Raw genomic sequence first — 21617 nt, 5'->3', positions numbered from 1 at the left:
TGCCTTAATCTCTTCCCTCTTCGACAACCTCATCGCCCAAGTTGTTGGTCACCAAACTGCCCGAGATGCTTGGGCTGCTCTGGAAAGACTTTTCGCCTCTCACTCCCATGCCCACATCATTCAATTACGTTATCAACTAGCCACAATTTCCAAAGGTTCCTCCTCCATTTCAGATTATTTTGACAAAGTAAAACATCTCGCAGATACAATGAGTGCTGCTGGTTCCCCCCTTTCCTCTCCTGAATTCATCTCCTATCTTCTTGCTGGCTTAAACAGTGATTACGATGCTTTTGTGACCTCTGTCACAGCTCATGTTGAACCACTCTCCTCCGAAGAATTATACAGCCTCATACTCACTCATGAAAATCGTCTCTCTCACTCCAACCACCTTCCTACCCCAACAAATTTCTCGGCACATTTTGCCTCAAATTCTTCCACTCATGGTCGAGGCTTCAATCGCGGTTTCTCCTCTCGAGGTAGCTACCGTGGTCGTGGCCAAGGTCGCACACCTTCTGGTTCTCATCAATCACCTAACTCTCCACCTTCTCTACCCCACAACAAACCAACCTGCCAAATTTGTGGCAAAGTTGGCCACCGTGCCATCCATTGCTACTCCAGGTTTGATCATTCTCTTCAAAGTGATCCTCCCAAAAACTTATCCGCACACTACACTACTTCCAACTCATCTCCTGACTTGTCTTGGTATCCTGACACCGCTGCTACAAATAATCTCATTTCAAATTTATCAAATCTTAACATTCAATCCTCCCCTTATGGTGGCAATGATCAAATCTGAGTTGGTAATGGAAATGCTCTACCGATTGCACACATTGGTGACTTTGTTTTTCCTACATCCTCCACCTCTTTTTCTGAAAAATCTGTTACACGTACCACACATCACCAAGAACTTAATTTTAGTTTGACAATTTTGCATTGACAACTCTTTTTTCTTTGAGTTTCATGGTTCTCATTTTCTTGTGAAGGATTCAAAGACGGGGAACCATCTCCTTCGTGGCCCCATCCATGATGGTCTCTACTCCTTTCCAGCTCCTGTTTTCTCTCCTCAGGCCCTTGTTGGCGAGCGCACTACCACCTCTCAGTGGCACTCACGGCTGGATCATCCTTCTCTTCAGTTAGTCCACCGTATCCTCTCAACTCACTCACTGCCAGTTTCTACTCGTGATATTTCTTCAAAATGTCCAACATGTTGTCAAGCCAAAAGTTCTCAACAATCATTTCATGATTCTCATCAACATTCTACCAAACCATTGCAGCTTATCTATTCTGATGTATGGGGCCCTGCCCTCGTTATTTCTAGAGATGGTTTTCGTTATTATGTAGCCTTTCTAGATGATTTTACTCGTTATACGTGGTAGTTTCCCTTAATACAAAAATCTGATGCTATCAAAGTTTTTATTCAATTTCAAGCATATGTTAAGTTACTCTTTAATTCCAGAATCATATCCTTGCAAAGTGATTGGGGTGGGGAATATCGATCTCTTCACTCACTGCTTCAAACCAAGGGAATTTCCCATCGTTTGTCTTGTCCGCATGCACATCAACAAAATGGTGCCGTAGAGCGAAAATATCGACACATAGTCGAGACCGGATTAGCACTCATGGCTCATGCATCTCTTCCTCAAAAATTTTGGGCTGATGCCTTCCATACATCTGTCTATCTCATAAATCGACTCCCCACACCCATTCTTCATCATAAATCACCGTTTGAAAAATTATTCTCCCAGCCACCTAATTACACCTTCCTCGAAGTTTCGGCACTACCTGCTAGCCTCATCTCCGACCATATAACCAGCATAAATTGGACCTTAGGTCCACCAAATGCTTGTTTATTGGTTATAGCGATTCTCACAAAGGATATCGCTGCTTGGACCTCTCTACTGGAAGAATCTATATTTCAAGAGACGTGGTTTTTGATGAATCTCAATTTCCTCTTGCCTGCTGCCCCACGTCCATACACAATAACCTCCAGACCATCTCTACTCCACTTCCCTCAATCCTTGGCCCACCTCCCACCTCAAACCCCTCTCCTACTCAGTCGATACTCCCCTCACAAAGGCTCCCTTTAGCCCACAGCCCAACTCCCACTCAAAACACTTCAAATCCATCTCCTCAAAATCTCATTCTCTCATCTCGGCCCAATATCCACCAAAGCCTAGCCACTTCATCCTCTAATCCCACATCTTAGCACGACATCAACCTAAACCCAGACACTTCATCTTCCTCTCCCGATCTCTCCAGAACTTCTCTCATCTCTTCTGAAGTTTTCGAAAACCCCTCATCCACATCTCGTACGTTCTCACCCATCATAACCATATCTCATACAAACTCCACTCGTCCTCGCAAATTCATTGATGGCATAATTTTATTGCCACCCCTGTAGTTATCTAACCACAACCATCACTATTCCTAAATCTCCAACCTCTTACACAGAAGCCGCGAAACATCAGCCATGGAGGACAGTTATGTCTGATGAATTTCAAGCTCTTTTGCAGACTAAAACATGGACTCTAGTTCCCTCCACTGGCATCACCAATATCATCAGCTGCAAATGGGTCTTCTGAACCAAAAGGCCCTCTGATGGCTCTATTGAACGGCGCAAGGCCTGATTAGTAGCAAAGGGCTTCCACCAACAGCCAGGTATATATTTCTCTGAAACTTTCAGTCCAGTAGTTAAACCCACTACAGTCCGCACCATCTTATCTATTGTTGTTACCGAAAAATTGGTCTCTTAGGCAATTATATATTAATAATGCATTTTTCTATGGGGACCTTCAAGAACAAGTGTATATGTCTCAGCCAGTTGGGTTCATCAACCCAGACTACCCCCATCATGTGTGTCGCTTGAATAAGGCCATCTATGGTCTTAAATAAGCGTCTTGAGCCTGGTTCTCCAAATTGAGTTCCCGACTCCTTGAACTTGGCTTCATTGCGTCCATTGCCGATCTTTCATTGTTTGTTTACAACCATCACTCTGTCACTATATTTATCTTGGTTTACGTAGATGACATTATTCTCACTGGTTCATGTACAACTACTATCTCGTCTATTTTTCACTCACTCAGCATATCCTTTCCATTAAAAGATCTGGGTACACTTCAATATTTTTTGGGTCTTGAGATAAATAAATTACCCACTGGACTTCACTTATCTCAAACCAAATATATTTGTGATCTCTTGAAAAGGACCAACATGGATTTGGCCAAACCTGTGAACTCTCCAATGACTTCTTCTGCTCATCTTTCTCAAAATGACAGTCTCGAGTTTTCTGATCCCACTTTGTATAGAAGCACTGTTGGCAGTCTGCAATATCTATCTCTTACACGTCCTGATGTTGCGTTGCCTTTGCTGTGAGCAAAGTTTGTCAATTCATGCATGCTCCCAAATTACCTCACTGGCAAGCTGTGAAGAGAATACTACGGTATCTCAAACACACTGCCCACCATGGCTTACATATTCGACCCTTCAATTCTTATCATCTTCATGCATTTTCTGATGCCGATTGGGCGGGGTGTCCCGATGACCGTCGCTCAACTGGTGGCTATTGTGTATTTCTTGGATCAAATCTCATTTCTTGGAATTCCAAAAAGCAACAAACAGTAGCGCGATCAAGTACCGAAGATGAATACAAGGCGCTTGCCAATACTACTGCTGAACTGCTTTGGATACAATCACTGCTCAATGATCTCGGTGTTTTTCTTTCTCATCCCCCCACTTTATGGTGTGATAATTTGGGAACAACTTAGCTCTCAGCAAATCCAATTTTTCACTCTCGCACTAAACACATGGAAATAGATTTTTATTTTGTTAGAGATCGAGTTGCATCAAAAACACTGCATGTGTCATTCATCTCTTCTCGGGACCAGCTTGCTGATGGGCTCACAAAGCCACTACCTTCCTCTCGGTTTCTTGCCTTAAGATCGAGTCTCACCATGGTTTCCCTGCTAGACTCGCGGGAGGGTGACAACAAATAAATAACCTCTAGCGCATCCATGACCCATGGCTCCACCTCTGCTGCACACGATGACCAGCCTCCATTGCAAGAACATTCCAGAAACATTACTTCATGATTTTCTGTTGTACATTTCCTCTAGAATATTCTTGTAATTCTGATTGTACAAAAGGAAATATTTTATGTTATAGATATCTTGTACAACTAGCAATAAGAATCACATACATCTCATGTTTGTTAAAATGCCAGACTACTCGGCATTCTCAGCTCTATAAATAGAGCACTGTGTAAACCTCATAAATCTATGAAAGGATGAATATTTGAAATACAAAAGTCTTACAAGACATATCAAGCCATGAAAAATTCTTTTGGGTTTGAAGCCATGGAGGAAAAGCTGACCCCATTTTGCAAGAGCTCAATTTTATGGTATCGAGATGAAATGTTGGAATCCAGGTTGGACTAAAGCTCAATGAAAGAGAGAATTAAATGAGAAGCCCAATTGTTGTAACGGGGAAAGATTCCATAAATGTGATTCAATGATAACACCTTGTAAACAATTTGAAGACACATCTAGAACCTGGAGCTTAAACAATTTTCTTATGCTTTTGGCTAAACTCCCATTTAACCGATTGCGGTGTAGATTCAGCTCTTCCAATAGAGGGAATTTTGTCAGATCAGGTACCTCTCCACTTGTATTATTATTTGATGAGTCTAATACTTCTAAACGATGAAGATTTTCAAAAGCTTTTGGTATCATGCCTTGTAAAGAAGATTATCATTCCTTCAATATTCCCCAAGGCATTTGGAATAGGACCTTCTAACTTTCATAGAGATTAAGAACAGCAAGGGTATTGTTATATTTGAAAAGCCAAGGGAATACAGAGGAAATGAGGTGATTGCTAGGGAGATCAAGGACAGAAAGTGGTGAAGTAAGAGTAGCATTAGAAATCACCGGAAGAATAGGCATGGAGAGCTCACAACCACATAGATGCGAGTATGATAAAGAAGGGAGCATGTTAATTGTATCCAGCCAATTGACTGCCAGGCTGAGATTGACACCACCCACGTCCAAGTGTTTTAATAAAGAAAGACAAAAAAAGCCATTCAAGATTATGTGCTTCAATGAGATCATTATGGCTCAGATCAAGAGAAATCAAGCTTGAGAGATTTCCAAGCTGTCGTGGAATGGCTCCAAGGTAACCAGTTTTTGAAAGATTGAGATATTGCAATTTAGTGAGTGAGCCAATGAACTTTGGGAGGAACTGGTCGAAAAAATAGTTATAACTCAAGTCGAGATAAGATAAATGTTGCAATCTGAAGAGCTTATCTCACCTTTAAGATGTGCAGAGGATGAATATGCCTAAAGATCAAGCGTGACTACATGACCTTTGGATTTTGCTTTCGTAATGCTCTCAAAGACCGAGTTTGATAGTTAAACTCAAAAGAAATAAAAGAAAAAGGAAAGAAAAAAAAAATCCTACACCATAAGTTTCACCAAGAAACATGAAATGTTGGTATTTCAGGATCAAGTTTAGAGCACGATTGCATTGGTTTTCTTAACAAGAAAATTTTTTCTGTTTCTGTTTTTGTTTTATTAAAAACAGTGACTCGAATGGATTGTTTCTCAATTCTCTGATAACATGCAATCGATTTTTGTTTTGGTTTAATTATGTTAGTTTTAGACTACGTTCACGACAAGTCCAACAGATTGACCACATGAATCACCGTCCAAAACACGATCAGATAGATTATATTTAATTAAAATCTGAAGAACTAGTAGACCATATTTAAACACAGTAACAGATGGAAAAAAAAAAAGGGGTGGAAGTCTTGTTAATGGCTCTGAGACAGACTTCCGCATGTTATTTAAGACCATGTGTAGATGTTGAGCTGAGTTGAGATGAGTTGAGTTCTTTATGAATAGTAGTGAGTTGAAATAGTGGAATAAGTTTTGTGCTACCCACTTAAGATGAGTTTAGATGTATTTGGATGTTACAATGTTTAGATATATTTATAGGAATTTGAAAAAGGTTGTAGATCTCGCGTATAAATAGGTGTTGAGTTGAAAAAGGTTGTAGATCTCGCGTATAAATAGGTGTTGAGTTGAAAAAGGTTGTAAGTCCATATGTAAAGAGGTTTTGAATTGAGATGAGTTTAGTGATTTGAGAATTATGTGTTTGATTGTTAAACTCAGCTTAAAATTAGACTGAACTGAATTGATCTCAATGCAGTCCAACAACCAAACTGGGATCCTAAGTAATTGGTCACAAGAAGCATATTTTCCTTGTTGATTTGTTTAACTTGCTATGGAAGAATTAGCTAACCCAATACCTATTTTTCTGCAATATATATGATGGATGGTTGCTGGTGACCTACTTTCACGGTCTAACATTCAAAGATGCTCCCCAGCCAATTACGGCAGAAATATTTGTCCAACGGGGAGCACAGTTTATATTAAATCCTTTTAGGAGAAAAAAAGAAAAAGTAGGAACCCATTAGTTAAGCATTAAGAACGAAAAAACAAAATTACATAGCATTATACTGCTCAGCAGTGAAATTCTGGCAAACAACATTATAGACAGATTCTAAACCAAAATTTTCCTCGAAATTTAAGGATGCATCTTATATGGACTAACGTTGTTTAAAGGATAATTCAGTCCTCTTAACAAAACTAATGGCTCAGATACAATTATTTGGGCAGGCACATAAGACTCTTGACGCCATTCAACAAAAATAATGGTAGGCATTAGCCTATTAAAGATTATTAATTAGTGTGATGTCGGCAGTGTGTTATAATATTGAAATACTGATCTAGTTTTTATCTTAAAATTGATGTTGGAAACATAACTATGGAAAGAAATAAAAGTGACAGCATATAAAATTCACAGTCAAACAAGTTTGGAATTCCACGTATCCAAACTTTTTCTGGCTAGGATTGAGGAACTCAGAAAAGATCAATAGGTAACCGCAAATTTCAATGAATTATTTTACACAACTATGTAATATAACTGAAGTTAATTAAAATTGTAATGCATTAAAATGGAAGAAAGCTGGCCATGCTCCCATCTCAGTCATCCTCAAGATCAAGTACCACCCTCAACTTCCTTCTAGTTACAGCATTCTTTGGCGAAACACTAGGAGCCACTTCATCCCCTGAATCTGCCAACTCATCGTCCATTTGCTGATGTAACAAATGGTCTAAATTATCCGGTGCAACACCTATAGATCCATTTCTTCCAATCCTTCTCCTTAGAGACCTCTTCGGAGATGCAATAAGAGCCACATTATCCTCCAAAACTGTCAACTCATCATCTCTTTGCTGACCTGACAAATGATCCAAATTGTTCACAGCTGCAACAACCATCAAATTACCACTGCCACTGCGAGTCACTTCAGCTTCTGCACTGCCATTCAGGCTGTCTTGGCTAAAAGCAACATCTATATCAATTCCTGCAGGTTCCAACTTTCTGCCATGGTTGCTACCATCCCTGAAAAAAGATGAAGCAGGATTAGTTTGTGTTGAAGCTAATAATGGTGCAACAGAAGCTGCTCCCTTCATCGCAACCAATTATTCAAAGCAACTAACTTCCGAGTACACAGTGAGGTAATTCTTTCCTAAATTAGAATACCCTTAGACAGCTGCCAAAAAAAGAAAGAAAATCCCCAAGACAAGAAGAAGCCAGCTTAATAAATATGATCCGGCTTTATAAATATTAACAGCTTGATAAAGATGAAATGCAGTTTTAGATACTAACAGCTAAATGACGTATCTTTTATATCTCCCTTTTTCTTTCACTCTATTTCCTCCGACAAGTTAGTACGATTAAACATACAGCTTCTAAAGCTTCGAATCTGATGGTTAAAGAATGATCAAGAATCCTACTCTTTGAAGTTTGAACATTCAGTCCAATTTTTGACTTTGACTTTGATTTTAACTCGTAGCCTGCTCAATCTTGTATTTATCTGATTCTTCAACTACAATAACTTTCAGTATAAGTCAATTAAAGTTTCTTTATATCTAGGCATGCTAGAGAAGTGAGGATGACTAGATGCAGAAAACAGTTTCTAGCAAGTTTTTTTCTTGAGAAGAGGACGGTACCCCGTAGTTTTATTCAGGAACCCTCATTTACGTCGGAGGAGTTCCTAGAAAATTGATACTGATGTTATTCTTTCAACAACTTCTCAGTTCTCAGTCATCTCCTAGTATGCAAATACTCCAAACATAAAATACCCAACATCAGAACTGCATAGATACCATCTACATTCAACAGCACTAGTATCCTCATTTTCAAGGAAGTCTCATTTCCCATTGTAGATTGGAAATGTAAAAGGTGACAATAACATACCTGGTTCAGTCTGAATGATATATTCACCTTTGTAAAGTTGGTAGAACAAGTTGAATAATTCTCATTAACTAGCAATAATTATGTGGATGAGAAGCATACCATTCTATATCAACTTCTGAAGCTTTGCTTCCAGAATCACTTTGACTTGTCCTCTGAATCGAGATAGCAGTGACACTCTCAAGCTTTGATTGAGGAAGGGACCTTTTAGCTTTCCTATAACCAAAGATGAATTATTTTAAATAACGAATAAGAAAATAATACAATGAAAGAATTCCATCCCAATGTCTGATGTTTTCTACATGATGCAAAGGGTCTTTAGATCATTTCAACAAAATGTTTGCTTTCATGCGTTACCGTAAGATGCAGAGAATCACAATATTTAAGAGGCAGCTATAATAAACATTTGGTATAACAAGTTATTGCATCATTTGCCAATTCTGCATAACAGAACAGAGAGGAGAGGGAAAATGCATGTACAGAAAATATTTGGGCTAAAAACAAACTAAACACCAAATCCAATAAAATGGAAACATGAGCAGGATTCATTTTAAAAATGATTAATTTAATCAAAAGCAGAGAAAAGTACACAATGCTGTACATCAAGGAGTCCTGTATACAACCATGTACTTTTTCTGCCTTCAGTGAAGAGCACCCTATACTGCTGATCAACATGAAGAGCACTGGATGCTGCTTATGAACATGATATTACCTATTCATTAGTGACAGCAATGTTTCATCATCAGAGTCATTTGACGCATCTCTAAAGGAATCATTAAGATTCTCATCCTTCAGATGCTTGTTGGCTTCAGACATCTTACGTCGAGGAACGCATAAGCCGAGTTGCTTAAGTTTATGAGAAACTTGGACAGCCGTAAATTTACCATCTGAATCCAATGCTTTTGCAATCATGTAGCTACATCTCTTATGCTCTTTGAATCTGTGCAGATCAGACAGTCATTTTTTTAAAATTAAATAGAAAATAATAGATTCCAGCATATCTTTATTAGCTTTTGAGCATCTACTTTGTAAAAGGAGATTTAAGCTAATACTGTAAGAGCAAAAAATATTAAATCAAATCTTGTAACCATGAACCAAGCTAAGTAACACTCACTTCTCATATAAAGCCCTGATCATACCCTCCTCATCTTCACTAAAGGCCCGTATTCTCTTTCTAGAGTGCCTATCAAAATATAATAAACAAAAAAAACCAATGCACCTATTAGAGAGTTATTCCAAAATGTGAAGGAAAACAGATAAACAAGAAACTTCGAACTAAAAACAAACAAAAAAATAATACCCAGAAGCTTTTTATATGGTTCACCCTTTTTGTAATACCCAGAAAGTAAGAAATTTTTAATACTTACAGAGTCCGACTCAATGAACTTCCTTCTAAAACATCTGATTCATGAGGTCTTTCCACTACCTTTCTTTCTCCCCCATGCTCATCAACATATAACATCTTTTTCCTTGGTGCAACTTTCAATCCTAGCTTTCTAAGCTTATTAGAAACTTGTGCTGGTGAAACATTACCATCAGGATCTATAACTTTCGCAATAAGACGACTACAATGCCGGTCATCTTTGAACCTAAAATGGCCACATTCATCGGAAAAGATTTAGTGCAAAGAGTTCAGAAGGTACCGGATAGAAATAGAATGAGCCTATTCTGCTATATAACGTATATGCAAAATGCAAACTTGGGTAGAACCTAAACGTATACCTAATCAATTCACCAAAGGCCATTGTCATCACAAGAGATGTATGCTTCAGATTGCATTAGGTATAGATGTGATCAGACAAAGTTTCTTTTAAAAGAAACAGTCCAAGAAAAGAAAACAGTAAAGGTTAATACGGACTTACTTCTCATAGAGAACCTTAATTTTTCCCTCCATCTCACCACCAAGAAAAAGTCTCCTCTTTCTTCTAGGAGCACTCTCAGATTCTTGTTCCATGGACTGGCTCATACTACAAATATTAAATGCACAAAGGAGTTTCATAGTTTCATATATATGAAATTTTTTAAGCACAATATCAATTCCAATGAATAATAGGGCCAATGGCATACTTATCAGAATTTTCTTTGATGCCTCCTGCTTTGTCAGAATTTTCTTCCATACTGCACAAAAAGGGAGGGTATTTAACTAATTTTATTGAAGCACAAATATTCAATCAAAAATATTTCCTTGTTTCATTTCTATTATAAATGAGTCAGAGATGATGAACTCTTATAACTATAAGTACAAAAACAGTATATGTGAACCAGACAGCCAACAAATGGTTGGTTTGAGATACAGTGTTTTCGCTAAGAAATAGAAAAATGTAGAGGTCAAGAAAAAAAAAATGAGTGAGACTAAAACAACTACTCAAGTTTGCAGAAAACGTTTTACCTCTGATAGCCCAGCTCATGAGAGATCACAACATCAGCTTCATCTTCACCAAGTGCGTCTGCTATGCTCCTAACATTCCATCTGTTGGCCTGCGATGAACCAATTTCTCCATCCCCAGGAACATTGTCCCAGTTCTTAACTCCTTTCTTCAAAGAACCAATCTCATGCACTAAATATTCAGCATTAATAAAATGGCACTCTTTGCGGGTCTTCCAAAAGAGGGCTTCCACGAAGAGAAGGGGTTGAATTTTCATTTTCCTTAGCATCCTTCTTACCAAACTCTTCAAGAAATCAATGAGATTTTCATATTCTTTTGATGGGCATGAGTTCTGCTCAACCAAGATATTATGAAAGATTGTGAGGATTGATATCTGCAAAAGTGTACCAGAAAGTAGCAAATTAGACATGCATTCATGAAAAACCTGATACTTTTTTCTTTTGAAGAAGCACGATTATTATTTTTTGAAAGATATAACATCTCTTCCATTTTATAATTTTTCAACGGTAAACACGTTACAAGTTTTAACCTGATAAATTATAAAATAAACAAATTTAACCTGATACAGCATTGGAGAGAGCTCCAAGTCCTCAGTAATCCTTCGCAACAGGCATATTATGTAGTGATTTGTACTGGCAGAATTGCTCTTATAAAACTTCAGCAACCAACATAATCTATGTATAATGTTGTTGTTTGCAAAAGCAGAGATCAAAGTTGATAGGTTAAAATCGACTTCATCAGTTGCATCTAGTTGCTCCTCACCAGAAGAATCATCAGTGCCATGACAAAGATCATCATTAGCTTGATCGGCACCTTTGTTGCCCATCTCTGGCAAACTGCCTTTAAGTTTCCTTGTCTGTGACACAGCCATTTCAGGTTCATCAACTGGAGCAGGTATAACAAGGTTTTCTTCCTCGTTAGTATTTGTACTTGTTCGACTTCCCTGGTGGCAGATGCTCATATCTGCTGATTGCTCATTATTAGAGATTCCAAACTCATTCTGAATGGTGACACAATCTCCAAGTTGTTCATTTTCTGTTTCCTTGCTGCTCAATGACTTCTTTCTCTTTCTCCTTGATTTCCTAGCAACCTTAATAATGAAAAGATTTTAATTGATATTCTCACAACAATGGCTTTCCTAGACTAATAAACGGAAATATTGAAACTAGATAACCAGAAGTAGGCTCAGGTCGTGTCAGAATATCAACTATAAAAATTTAAATAAACACAAAAATATTGATCTAATAATGGATTCTTTTTCCTAGCAATAGCAATGGACAAAAATGGATGCATCAGAATACAAGGACAGTTTTCAAGTCAAAAGATGCATGCAGAAATTCAACAATCATTAACAGATATATGCTACAACAAAAATCAAGACTTCTTTTTAACGAAGATCAAGGTTGAAAAATTAAACAGATTAATGAAAAAAATGCTGTAACAAAAGTCAAGTCCTTTCTTTTTTATTTTTCATTTTGAAAAGTAAAAATCAAGTCTTTTCTGATGAATATCATGGGGGTAAAACCTGTATTTGTGCCAAACATTTCACTCTCTGCTGACTGATTTGTTCCCCTGTTGTATTCTCTATTGTTCGTGGCAGATGCAATTCTATTCTTAGAAGATCTCTTTGGGAATCTCTTTAACTTAGTGATTAATAATTTGCATATATTGTAATTGGAGACTTTAATATCATCTATGTCATGATGAGAAGGTAGGCGGTGTGCCAGTTTCTCTCTGCTAATTCTAAATTTTGAATTTAGTTTTGCACAATGCTTAGTATGATCTGCCTTATTATTATTATTATTATTATTATTTTTTTGGTTCGAAGTACACATGTTTCTCTTATCTCGGTTCTTAAGAAAGCAGATATGAGATTACAGAAGGCATCATTACCTCCTCCCCTCATCTTCTTAACATCAAACTAGATCGTATGAATTACCGTAGTAGAAGGGGGGTTTTATTCACTTGGGAGAGGTTGGATAGAGCCTTAGTTAATCACCATTGGGAATCTTATTTCCCTTGTCATTTCAGCTCATTTAGAGAGGAACCGCATTGATCATCCCCCTCTTCTGCTTGAAAGTAAAATTCATTCCAAGTCTGGTCCTTTCAAGTTCAAAAGAACATGGAGTTCACATACTCAGTCTTATGACTTTGTTGCTGGGAATTAGAATCAATATTGTCCTTTATCTGTTCTTCTGGAAAAATTGCCTTTTAAATCAAAGAGATTAAAATGGGCCTTAATAGATTTAAATCATTCTATGTTTGGTAATATCTTCAAAAGGTTATTGGATTTAAGCTATTTGAACTTGTTGCGAGTTTTGGAGTAAGAGTACGATTAAGTTCTTCAAGAGAAGATTTTTTTTTTATTTATTTTTAATAAACAAAGTCTATTTACAATTGGGGATTGGAATTCTAGTTTCTTTTTTCTTTTACTTTTTTTCATGCAATGATTCTCACAAAGGAAGGAAAGCCACAACTTAGCTAATAGGATGTCAACCTCAATGCCTAAGCTGATTTCTCTACACTCTACAGCAAGGTGCCTTTTTGGAAGGAAGACTCATTTCTAAAAGCATAGCACTCGCTCAAGATTTATCTCGTAGTTTGGCTAACACCGTTAGCATAGAACTCCCATATTGGTTCTAGTTTAGGTGATAGATTAGATAACTACAGAGGTGGCCAACCGGATTGAGAATTTGTTTTTTGTTTTTTTATGAAGTGGTATGAGAGAGGAAACTAAATTCCATCTTGTAAGTTGGAATAAAGTTTGTTCTCCTATTTCGGTATGGGGGTTCGTAACTTGAGGATATTTAATAAGGCTTTATTGAGGAAGTGGCTATGGAGATATCAATTCGAAGGAGAGTCACTTTGGAGGGAGGTCATTGATCGGAAGTATGGAAGAACTTGGGGGGTTGGTGTTCTAATGAAAGGGCGTGGGACTTGGGAAGTTCGTTAGAAAGGGCTGGGAGAGCTTTGTTAGTCATGTTAGTTATGCTGTTGGAGAGGGATTTGGGATCCATTTCTGGTTTGACATTTGGCGTGATGATCGGGCCCTCAATAGTGTGTTTCCAGCTATCTTTCAATTGGCTTCAAATCGGTTTGCAGCAGTTTCTGATTTGCTTTGTCGTTCTAATGGCTCAATTCAGTGGGATATTTGCTTAACTAGAGCTGTTCATGATTGGGGGATTGACAAAGTTTCAGCTTTCTTCAGCTTTTTATACTCTTTGAGGCTTGGTGGTAATGATGAGGATAGGATGTTATGGAAGTCTAAGGGGTGAAAAAAGCTCACTGTTCGTTCATACTATAAGCTGTTGACTTTTCAGAATAGTTCTCCTTTTCCTTGGAAGTGTGTGTTTGGAGGTCTCAAGTGCCTTCCAAAGCTGCTTTTTTCATTTGGGCTGCCTCTCTTGGGAAAATTTTAACGTCGGATAACTCAAGGTAGCAGGGTATTAAAGTTATGGATTGGTGTTTCATGTGTAAAAAGAATGGGGAAACCGTGGATCATCCACTCTTGCATTGTAAGGTGGCAAGGGCTTTGCAGGATGGCATTTTTAGTAGAATTGGCTTGGCTTGGGTGATGCCTTTGAGAGTGGTTGAAAACCCAACAATATGAAAGCAAAACAAACAACTTTTCCATCTATTTTTAGTCCAACAGAGGCATGAAAAAAGCATGATCATACCCTCAATGTTCCACGTGCTTGAAGGTTCTCCATGAGCCGCACAATTTTATGTATAATCTCGATCAAATCTGCAAGATCACTGCAAAGAAAAGATCATGAGCATGAAATGAATATATTCAGAAAAACCAAAACTTCAATTTTTTTTTTTCGTATACATGCAATTTGTGCATGCAAATAGAATGACATAATCACTCTAGAGAAAATTATTTTTGTCTAGGGCGGGGGAAATCAGGCATCCATACATCTTAAACAAACTAAAACCTTTCATTATGCGAATAGCTATTATATGCCTACAGAATATTATAGCTTTTCAAGAAGGATGATCATTATGCAGAGGGCTCAATAGTGGGATTGAATTAGAAGTCATACCACTAAAATATATAAATAAGAATGCAATAACAATCAAATAGAGGCGAGCCTAGTTATAGAAGAAGGTTTCCATGCAGGAAAAAGTAGTTATGTGTTTGATAAAATTCCTTTACTTTTAGTCAAAACATACCTTTGCTCACATCCAGCAAGTCCATCAATATATGATGCATTATATGAAAGTGCATGGGCCTAAAAGATGTCGCAAAATAGTGACTTACAGAGGCATCTAAATAAGGTATGAAAAGAAAAGATGGTGCCATCTGTCCAGTTCTAAAGATTATAATATTGAAGTATGATGCAATAAAGAAAGCTTCATATTGTTTCTCTGACCAAATGTTCATTTCGATTTTCTGATATTAAAATTGAACTGCCAAAAGTAAATTTCTTGCTACTGGATTGAAAGATTAAAAAAAGAAGTTTGATAAATTATTTATGAGATTAAGATGATGAAGAAAAACCTTTTTGGTTGTTTATGCGTGTCAAACATTCTGATCAAATTTAAAAGGAACTGTGTAATCCCTTGATCAGTCTGGTCATAAAATAACTTGTAAAGAAGGATGCGAGCTGTGCGAGGCTCCTTAGACTCTTCGGGCAATAACTTAAGCACCAAATCTAGCATGCAAATCTGAAAACAAGAAAAGCAGTTAGGAAGAATGTTCTCTTTATCAGTACACAAAATTTTATTGATAGTAGGGATAGTAGATAGCCCAAGTACACGGGACATATACAACAGCATTACCTATGCATGATAATCTTGTGGTATAAGAAATTCAGTTAGCAAGAATGTTACAAGGCTAGAAATCAGAAAGAGTGTTAACTGCAAGGGACAAATATGCAGATCTCTATTTTTATTTATGTAGCATGTTAAGCGGTGTCCCAGTTAACAAGTGGAACATCTGACCAAACAGCAATTTCGAATATGAACATATAAAGTATACAATTAGAAAATTGCGCGTAGCTTAGACTGTCTATTGCCGTCTAGAAATAAGACTCCAGGATAGGACAAGGGATGGACAAGATAGGGTATCCTATACACATACTTTGCAATAGAACTGATTAGACTGACACTTTTCAAATTACACCCAGATCATTTGCTGGCCCTCAGTGCCTAAACACATTTAAGGGCACCCAAGAATGCATCTTTGCTTTGCAATAATTCAATTTCATATGCTGCTTCAGTGCTATTCTATGAATCTTCAAGAAGGCAATTTCATGTATGAATTTTGGCTTCCATAGAAAATTTCATTTCTTTTGATGAAATTTCAATCTTGCAAATAAATATTTACAATAAGAGGACAGTATCCTCAAATCAGATTAATTCGCATAGATTCTGCATTCATTTACAAATCTCTCCCCACGATCATCACAAAAATCAAATTTTATCTCATGTAAAAATAAATTGAGTTACAGAAACCTTTTCTTGTCTAAATACCATCATCATTGGAAGGTCTTGCCCATACATCCAGTTGCATGATATTTTGCTCTAATCACTGTATGTGATCTTGAAGCAGGAAGGAAAGAAATGACATGCAAATAAGCATAGCTCACATAGCCTTAATCTAAATGTATTACACTAGGTGCAGGTCGAAATAAGAAGCTCAGCAAGCAGAGAGATGTTTATTGATACATCATCCACAAAATAATAAACTATTGAAGCATATATTTGTAGGGCTAGCACAGGTAGCACAGGCAGCACAGGCAGTGATACAAAACTTCAAATTAAAAAAGTAAAAATTACCATTGTTTTCATAAGAGAACCAGCTGCAGAGAGGAATTTATAGTTATTTGTTTCCTTTAGCCCCTCGAATGCACTACGCCACTTCAAAATGACAAGTTGGAACATTGGCTCATTCATTGATTGAGCGATTGGACCACATATATCACCTCTAAAAATTGTGCTATCAGCATCTTTATCAACAAAAGTTTCAAAAATGTCTGATCCCACATTTGGCTGTTAAACCAAAGAAAAATCAAGCGATAACTCAAGAATTTCCAACAATTAAAAAATAATTAAGTTACAGTAAGTATGATTGAGCACTAAGAAATATTTTAACAGGACATAAAAAACCGGAGCTTGAGAGAAATGCTACCTACCAAGGCTATAAGCCAGATTAGCCCTAGCTCAAAGACAATTTCTTTATAAGAACAAGTTGGAGGGTGAAGTCATGAGTTCACAACTCACTCAGTGCATGTGAAACCTACCAATTAATAAAGAGGCAATTTAACATCAAAAGTACGATTGCAACATTCAGGAACCTTGTCGACGGGCCAACTATAAGAAGTGAGATGAGGTTAACTACCTAGTCACTAGCAAGAGAATTCCATAATTTCTAGGGATTTGAGACCAGATCTCCTGGTGGCCTTCCTAAGGTGACGATGAGCAAGACATCTGAATTAAATATGTTCATTTTAGATTTCTAGAAAGATATTAATAGAAGAGGAATGAAAGAGTAAGTTCAGCAAATTCTCTCTCTCTCTCTCTCTCTATATATATATATATAAATATATGTATTTATGTTTATATGTATGTGTATATGTGTGTGTGTCATTTCCTTGCTTTCAATCACAAGCCTATCATATTCATTCAATCACAAGTTTTTCCAAATACTTTTATTATTATTTGGAGTCCTAATTAAAAGAAAAACACAAACTTAGGGCTTGTCTAACCTCTAGCCAGTGTATTATCAAAGAAAAAGTCAAGTTCAAACATATGAAAACAAGTAGATATAGGAATATGCTGAAGTTCATATCTCACCTTAGATTTTAAAAGCTTGTGATATTGAAAGGAAGTAACAAACTGAGCAACCTGAAAGAACACCATGACATCATTGTTCTGAACTGCATGATGCTCCTTTTCAATATCTTCACGAATCGATTGCATCAAAACTGATAAGAATTTGGATTGCATCAAGATGAGCCATAACATTACAATTAAAAGCTTGGAGAAAAAAAGATTGTTCAAACAGGCATTCGTTTCCAAAAGACTTGCCATTGTAAGCCCCCAGTAGAAACTGGCTCACAAAATCATGAAGCAACTCCAAAATTTTATCCTTTGTTGAAGTTAGTCTTCCAATGTCCCATGCAATCCTTTTTACTGGACCCCGAGGAACATTGTGGTGTTTAAGCAGGATATCTCGAGTTGCAGAAGTCGGGTTTCCCTTTAGAACTGCCTTTGAACCATCCTGTGGTAAGAGCTATTGGTGTTACCAAATCTTTAAATGAGAGCCCCTTGGTAGCAACAGCATCAGTGAAACTTCTTACCATGGTAAGCCGTGTAAATGTCCCACTAAACTGAGAATGACGAACCATATTCCGTAATCTAGAAAGCCTTCTTTTCTCTTCTTCTTCCTCCATAATGGACTTGAGGCTACCAACAGAAGATTTGGTGTCTTCATCCACCTATTGAACAAAACCAATTGTTATTGGATACGATATAGATGCCAATAAGCAACTGTAGAACAGCTGAAAGATTACATAAATTTTCAAATACTGTGCAACTCAACAACCCAGAACATAGAGAGAAGGAAAATTGTCGCCGGAAAATCATATCCGTCTTGTGGCTATGCCAGTGTAGCTTCAGTATTTCACATCACAGATAACGATTAAGAATTATTTTATTCCAGATTTTTGTTGTTACCTTAAGAGATGCTGGAAGGAGATGAAGGGAACCAACCTTAAAACCTTTCAGATGCGCTTTGGCAACTAACTCTGGCTCTTGACCCATAAATATGTAGTGGAAAATCTCCAACAAAAGGAAGTTATCATGATGGAGAAAACCACAAGAACCATCAATATGTTGACTTATAACTAAAATTAAGTCCATAAGATTCTCACGGAACAGTAGTTCCAAAAATCTATCCCTCAGCAATAAAAATTGATTAGCAGACCCCCCAGACTTCTGCTGCAATGAGATTTCTTGAATTGCTAGAACATTACGAAATAATGTAAGTACCAGTTGCACCAATTTCCAGTCATCTTCGGTGAATGTTTCACTGTTTGACATAGAATTGCACATAAAATGAATTATATATAAAGAAAAAGGCATGGTTTATGAAGCCAACAAACAAAAAGAACTAAAATAGATCATAACAAAAACAATCTTAGAGCACTAGAAACCAATGTGAAAACACGAATCTAAAAATTTGGAATCATGTTGTGGACACTTGATCATATTCAAAGAGAATATTCATAGACACAACCAATATGCATCAGGTAACAATGGTGTTTTTTGGTACTCGCTTTTAAAGGAAAAAAAAAAAAGTGTTCATAAATCATGAAAACTACTCAGTCCAAAAGGCCATCTTTTCAGACAATATTTTCAAAAGAACAATGATAGAATGATCTAATTATAAGAAAAATCAAAGAGAATCATGACCTTAATTTGTTTGCCACAAAAACTTGGGAAAAATAAATGTTTGATAACCAAATACTTGTCTTAGCTGCAGTTCAGCAAAAAATTCAATATCTGGCCTGAATGATGCAAAACATATGAATTTAATTGAATGTGCTCTTTACCATTCCAAACTTTCCAATGGGCTTTCTAGAAGTGAGACTATAACTGCCACAACATCACTACAAGTAATTGAAGACTTCAATTGCCATAGATACTCTATTTGTTGTGAAATATCATTTGATGTACGCTCAATAGGCATCGTAAGGAACACCAAAACCTTCACTGCAGAACCAAAAAGAAAAATGATGAAAACAAAATAGAACTCATCAGGCACTTCCCCCTCCCCAAAAAAAGAATAAACAAGATGGAGAAATAATCGAAACGTACCTGCATTTAAAACCAAGTTATAATCATCTTGGCAGTGTTCAATAATAGGTATCAAATCTTTTGATAAAGTGTTCCATTTACAGACTTGCTTAAACACATCACGAGTTTGTGGATCATCACGCCTCAAAAACCTCAGCAAATCCTTCAAATTATCTGCAAAAAGGTTGGCAGGCAATGAAGTATGGTAAACCAAACCACTCAAATCTCTGCACCTCAGTGGGCCAAAATAGGCTAGTGTAAAATGCAAATTCCTCTTTTATTATAGGAAGTTAAAACATTAAATTCCAACTCTTATGGTTTTCATGGGACCGTAGACAACAAACTCTTGTCAACCGATAATACATTATCCTACCATAGGCAAGCTTTTAGATTTCTGAAACCCAATGTCAATACCACATAAACCACAAACTGTAACTTAACAATTTTAGTGACGTAGTTATGATATCAGTTAATAGAGAAAAATAATAACTTTTGAGAAATTAAGGCAGTACATTACGAAGTGTTAATTGAACGAGAATGCTTAAAAAAAAAAACCTTTTAAGTGAGACTATTTTTAAAATTATGAAATTCAGCACAAATTTCACCCGAGATTACAAAAAAGGTACGATCAAATAGGGTGGTTTAATTAGTTTCAGGAAAAATTAGTATCAAACAGTCAGCTGGGAAAGTAAATTTAGAATTCAAAATTTTCCTAATAGTTCTTATTTAGGAATGAAACGGAAATTTGTGGGCAACGTAACGACGTATGTAACATCAATCAACCTTTGGGAAGCAAAACTCTAAAAAAATAACAAATCGTAAATTCCCAGCTTTCTTTCGGCACATTTTCTCGGGAACCAAAGGAATAATTGTGGGGAAAAAGAATGAATACCTAGACAGTACTCGCCCTTTGAGTAACCGACCCGATTGCCGTTCTCGTCCTCCTCGACGATTCCGAGACCGGCACAGATTATCGATAAGCCTTCCGTGTCCATTTCTTGTTACCGCTAGGACTTTGAAAATTTGGATGATTGTTTTGGGGTATTTTTTTTAGAAAGCGGGAGAGAGAGAGAGAGAGAGGGATCTGCAGTGACTGAGAAGTCTGATCGGGGAGAGAGAGAGAGAGAGAGAGAGAGAGGGGTTAATAGTTAGGGCATCAGTGGCGCCAAATGGGGTATCTGAATTTTCCCGCGGTTCTTGCCGACGTTATAAGAATATAAAGATATAATTTTTATATAATACAAATAAAAATATACATAAATGCAAACTTTTTTTTTTACTATCCTCTATTACACACCTCACATTTTATATAAAATATCTCTATATTCTATAAAAAATTCCTATATTTTATAAAAAAAACCCCACACTTTATAAAAAAAATTTATAAATATAATATGTATGATATGAATAGTTATTGATTTATAATAAAATTCTACGTAAAATATATTGATAAGGACTGTGTTACGTCCACCACTCCCTACTCCTGTTGGGAGAGTGGGAGCTACCGTTAAGTATAATTGGTCTTTTTTTATAGATTTTTTACATGCAATTTTTTATACTTTTGAATATTTAAAAATAAATAAAAAAATCACAATATTGTTAAAAAATATTTTCTTAATTACTAAGTAGAAAAATTAAAAAATAAAATAAAAAATTCTAGCGGTAATACTGAATTGTAAGAATTAGTAGTAAAAATATCATTTTCTTTAATTTTTAGGGTGGCATTACAGCCACCGCTGGTTCCGACTAATTATTCTGGTATTTTTTTTTTTATATATATTTTTTAACACTTTTAAATATTTTTAAAAAAAATTCACAATATCATTAAAAATATACTTTATTAATCTCAAAGTAAAAAATAAAATAAAATACCAGCAGTAACTGGAGCTGGAGCAGTGGGATTAATATTATCCTATTTATAAACCTGTGGAGTGTGTATGCATGCTGGCTCTTGTTCCGTATGAATAGTCAGATTTAGTTGACATGATAATTTTTTTTCCAAATTCTTAAAAATTCAAGAGAAAATTTAATAAATTCATTAAAATGAATTCTCCCTAACAAGAATAAATTTGGATCCATGAAGATGGATGGAATCATCCTACTCTAGTTATA

General features: G+C 36.5%; 2 protein-coding genes across 4 annotated transcripts; one reads left to right on the top strand and one right to left on the bottom strand.

Annotated features, from left to right (window-relative positions):
• The first annotated feature begins 208 nt into the window (after positions 1–208).
• Positions 209–796, top strand: LOC121255318. The gene has a single exon (XM_041155580.1). It carries the CDS (start codon positions 209–211, stop codon positions 794–796), a length of 588 nt encoding a protein of 195 aa, XP_041011514.1.
• Positions 797–6914: 6118 nt separating this feature from the next.
• On the bottom strand, positions 6915–20690 carry LOC121255598 (protein timeless homolog). Of its 3 annotated transcripts, XM_041155991.1 has the most exons (19): positions 20398–20690; positions 19527–19679; positions 19262–19421; positions 18420–18738; positions 18008–18145; positions 17736–17928; positions 17502–17632; positions 16485–16697; positions 15205–15371; positions 14378–14456; positions 11260–11790; positions 10703–11073; positions 10381–10431; positions 10176–10280; positions 9681–9902; positions 9428–9496; positions 9026–9253; positions 8416–8529; positions 6915–7458 (listed from the first exon to the last, which is right to left on the bottom strand). In XM_041155991.1, the coding sequence occupies exons 1-19, from the start codon at positions 20498–20500 to the stop codon at positions 7038–7040; spliced, it is 3768 nt and encodes a 1255-aa protein (XP_041011925.1). In that variant the 5' UTR covers positions 20501–20690; the 3' UTR covers positions 6915–7037. The 3 variants fall into 3 exon arrangements, with proteins under 3 accessions (XP_041011925.1, XP_041011926.1, XP_041011927.1); XM_041155992.1 differs by lacking the exon at positions 9681–9902; XM_041155993.1 differs by lacking the exons at positions 9428–9496; positions 9681–9902.
• Between the last annotated feature and the right edge of the window lie 927 nt (positions 20691–21617).

Source organism: Juglans microcarpa x Juglans regia, chromosome 3D (genome assembly GCF_004785595.1).
Source record: "Juglans microcarpa x Juglans regia isolate MS1-56 chromosome 3D, Jm3101_v1.0, whole genome shotgun sequence".
Classification (NCBI taxonomy): Eukaryota; Viridiplantae; Streptophyta; class Magnoliopsida; order Fagales; family Juglandaceae; genus Juglans; species Juglans microcarpa x Juglans regia.
Note: the sequence above shows the minus strand (reverse complement) of the source record. Positions and strands in the feature narration are given on the sequence as shown.

What these genes read in the sequence shown, in the direction of transcription:
- LOC121255598 (XM_041155991.1), bottom strand. Translation starts at nt 20,500, where the DNA reads ATGGACACGGAAGGCTTATCGATAATCTGTGCCGGTCTCGGAATCGTC. An exon ending in TCTACTGGGGGCTTACAATG is followed by an intron (nt 17,633 to 17,735) that starts GCAAGTCTTTTG and finishes AATTCTTATCAG; the next exon opens with TTTTGATGCAATCGATTCGT. An exon ending in ACGCATAAACAACCAAAAAG is followed by an intron (nt 14,457 to 15,204) that starts GTTTTTCTTCAT and finishes TTTTCTTTGCAG; the next exon opens with TGATCTTGCAGATTTGATCG.
- LOC121255318 (XM_041155580.1), top strand. Translation starts at nt 209, where the DNA reads ATGAGTGCTGCTGGTTCCCCCCTTTCCTCTCCTGAATTCATCTCCTAT.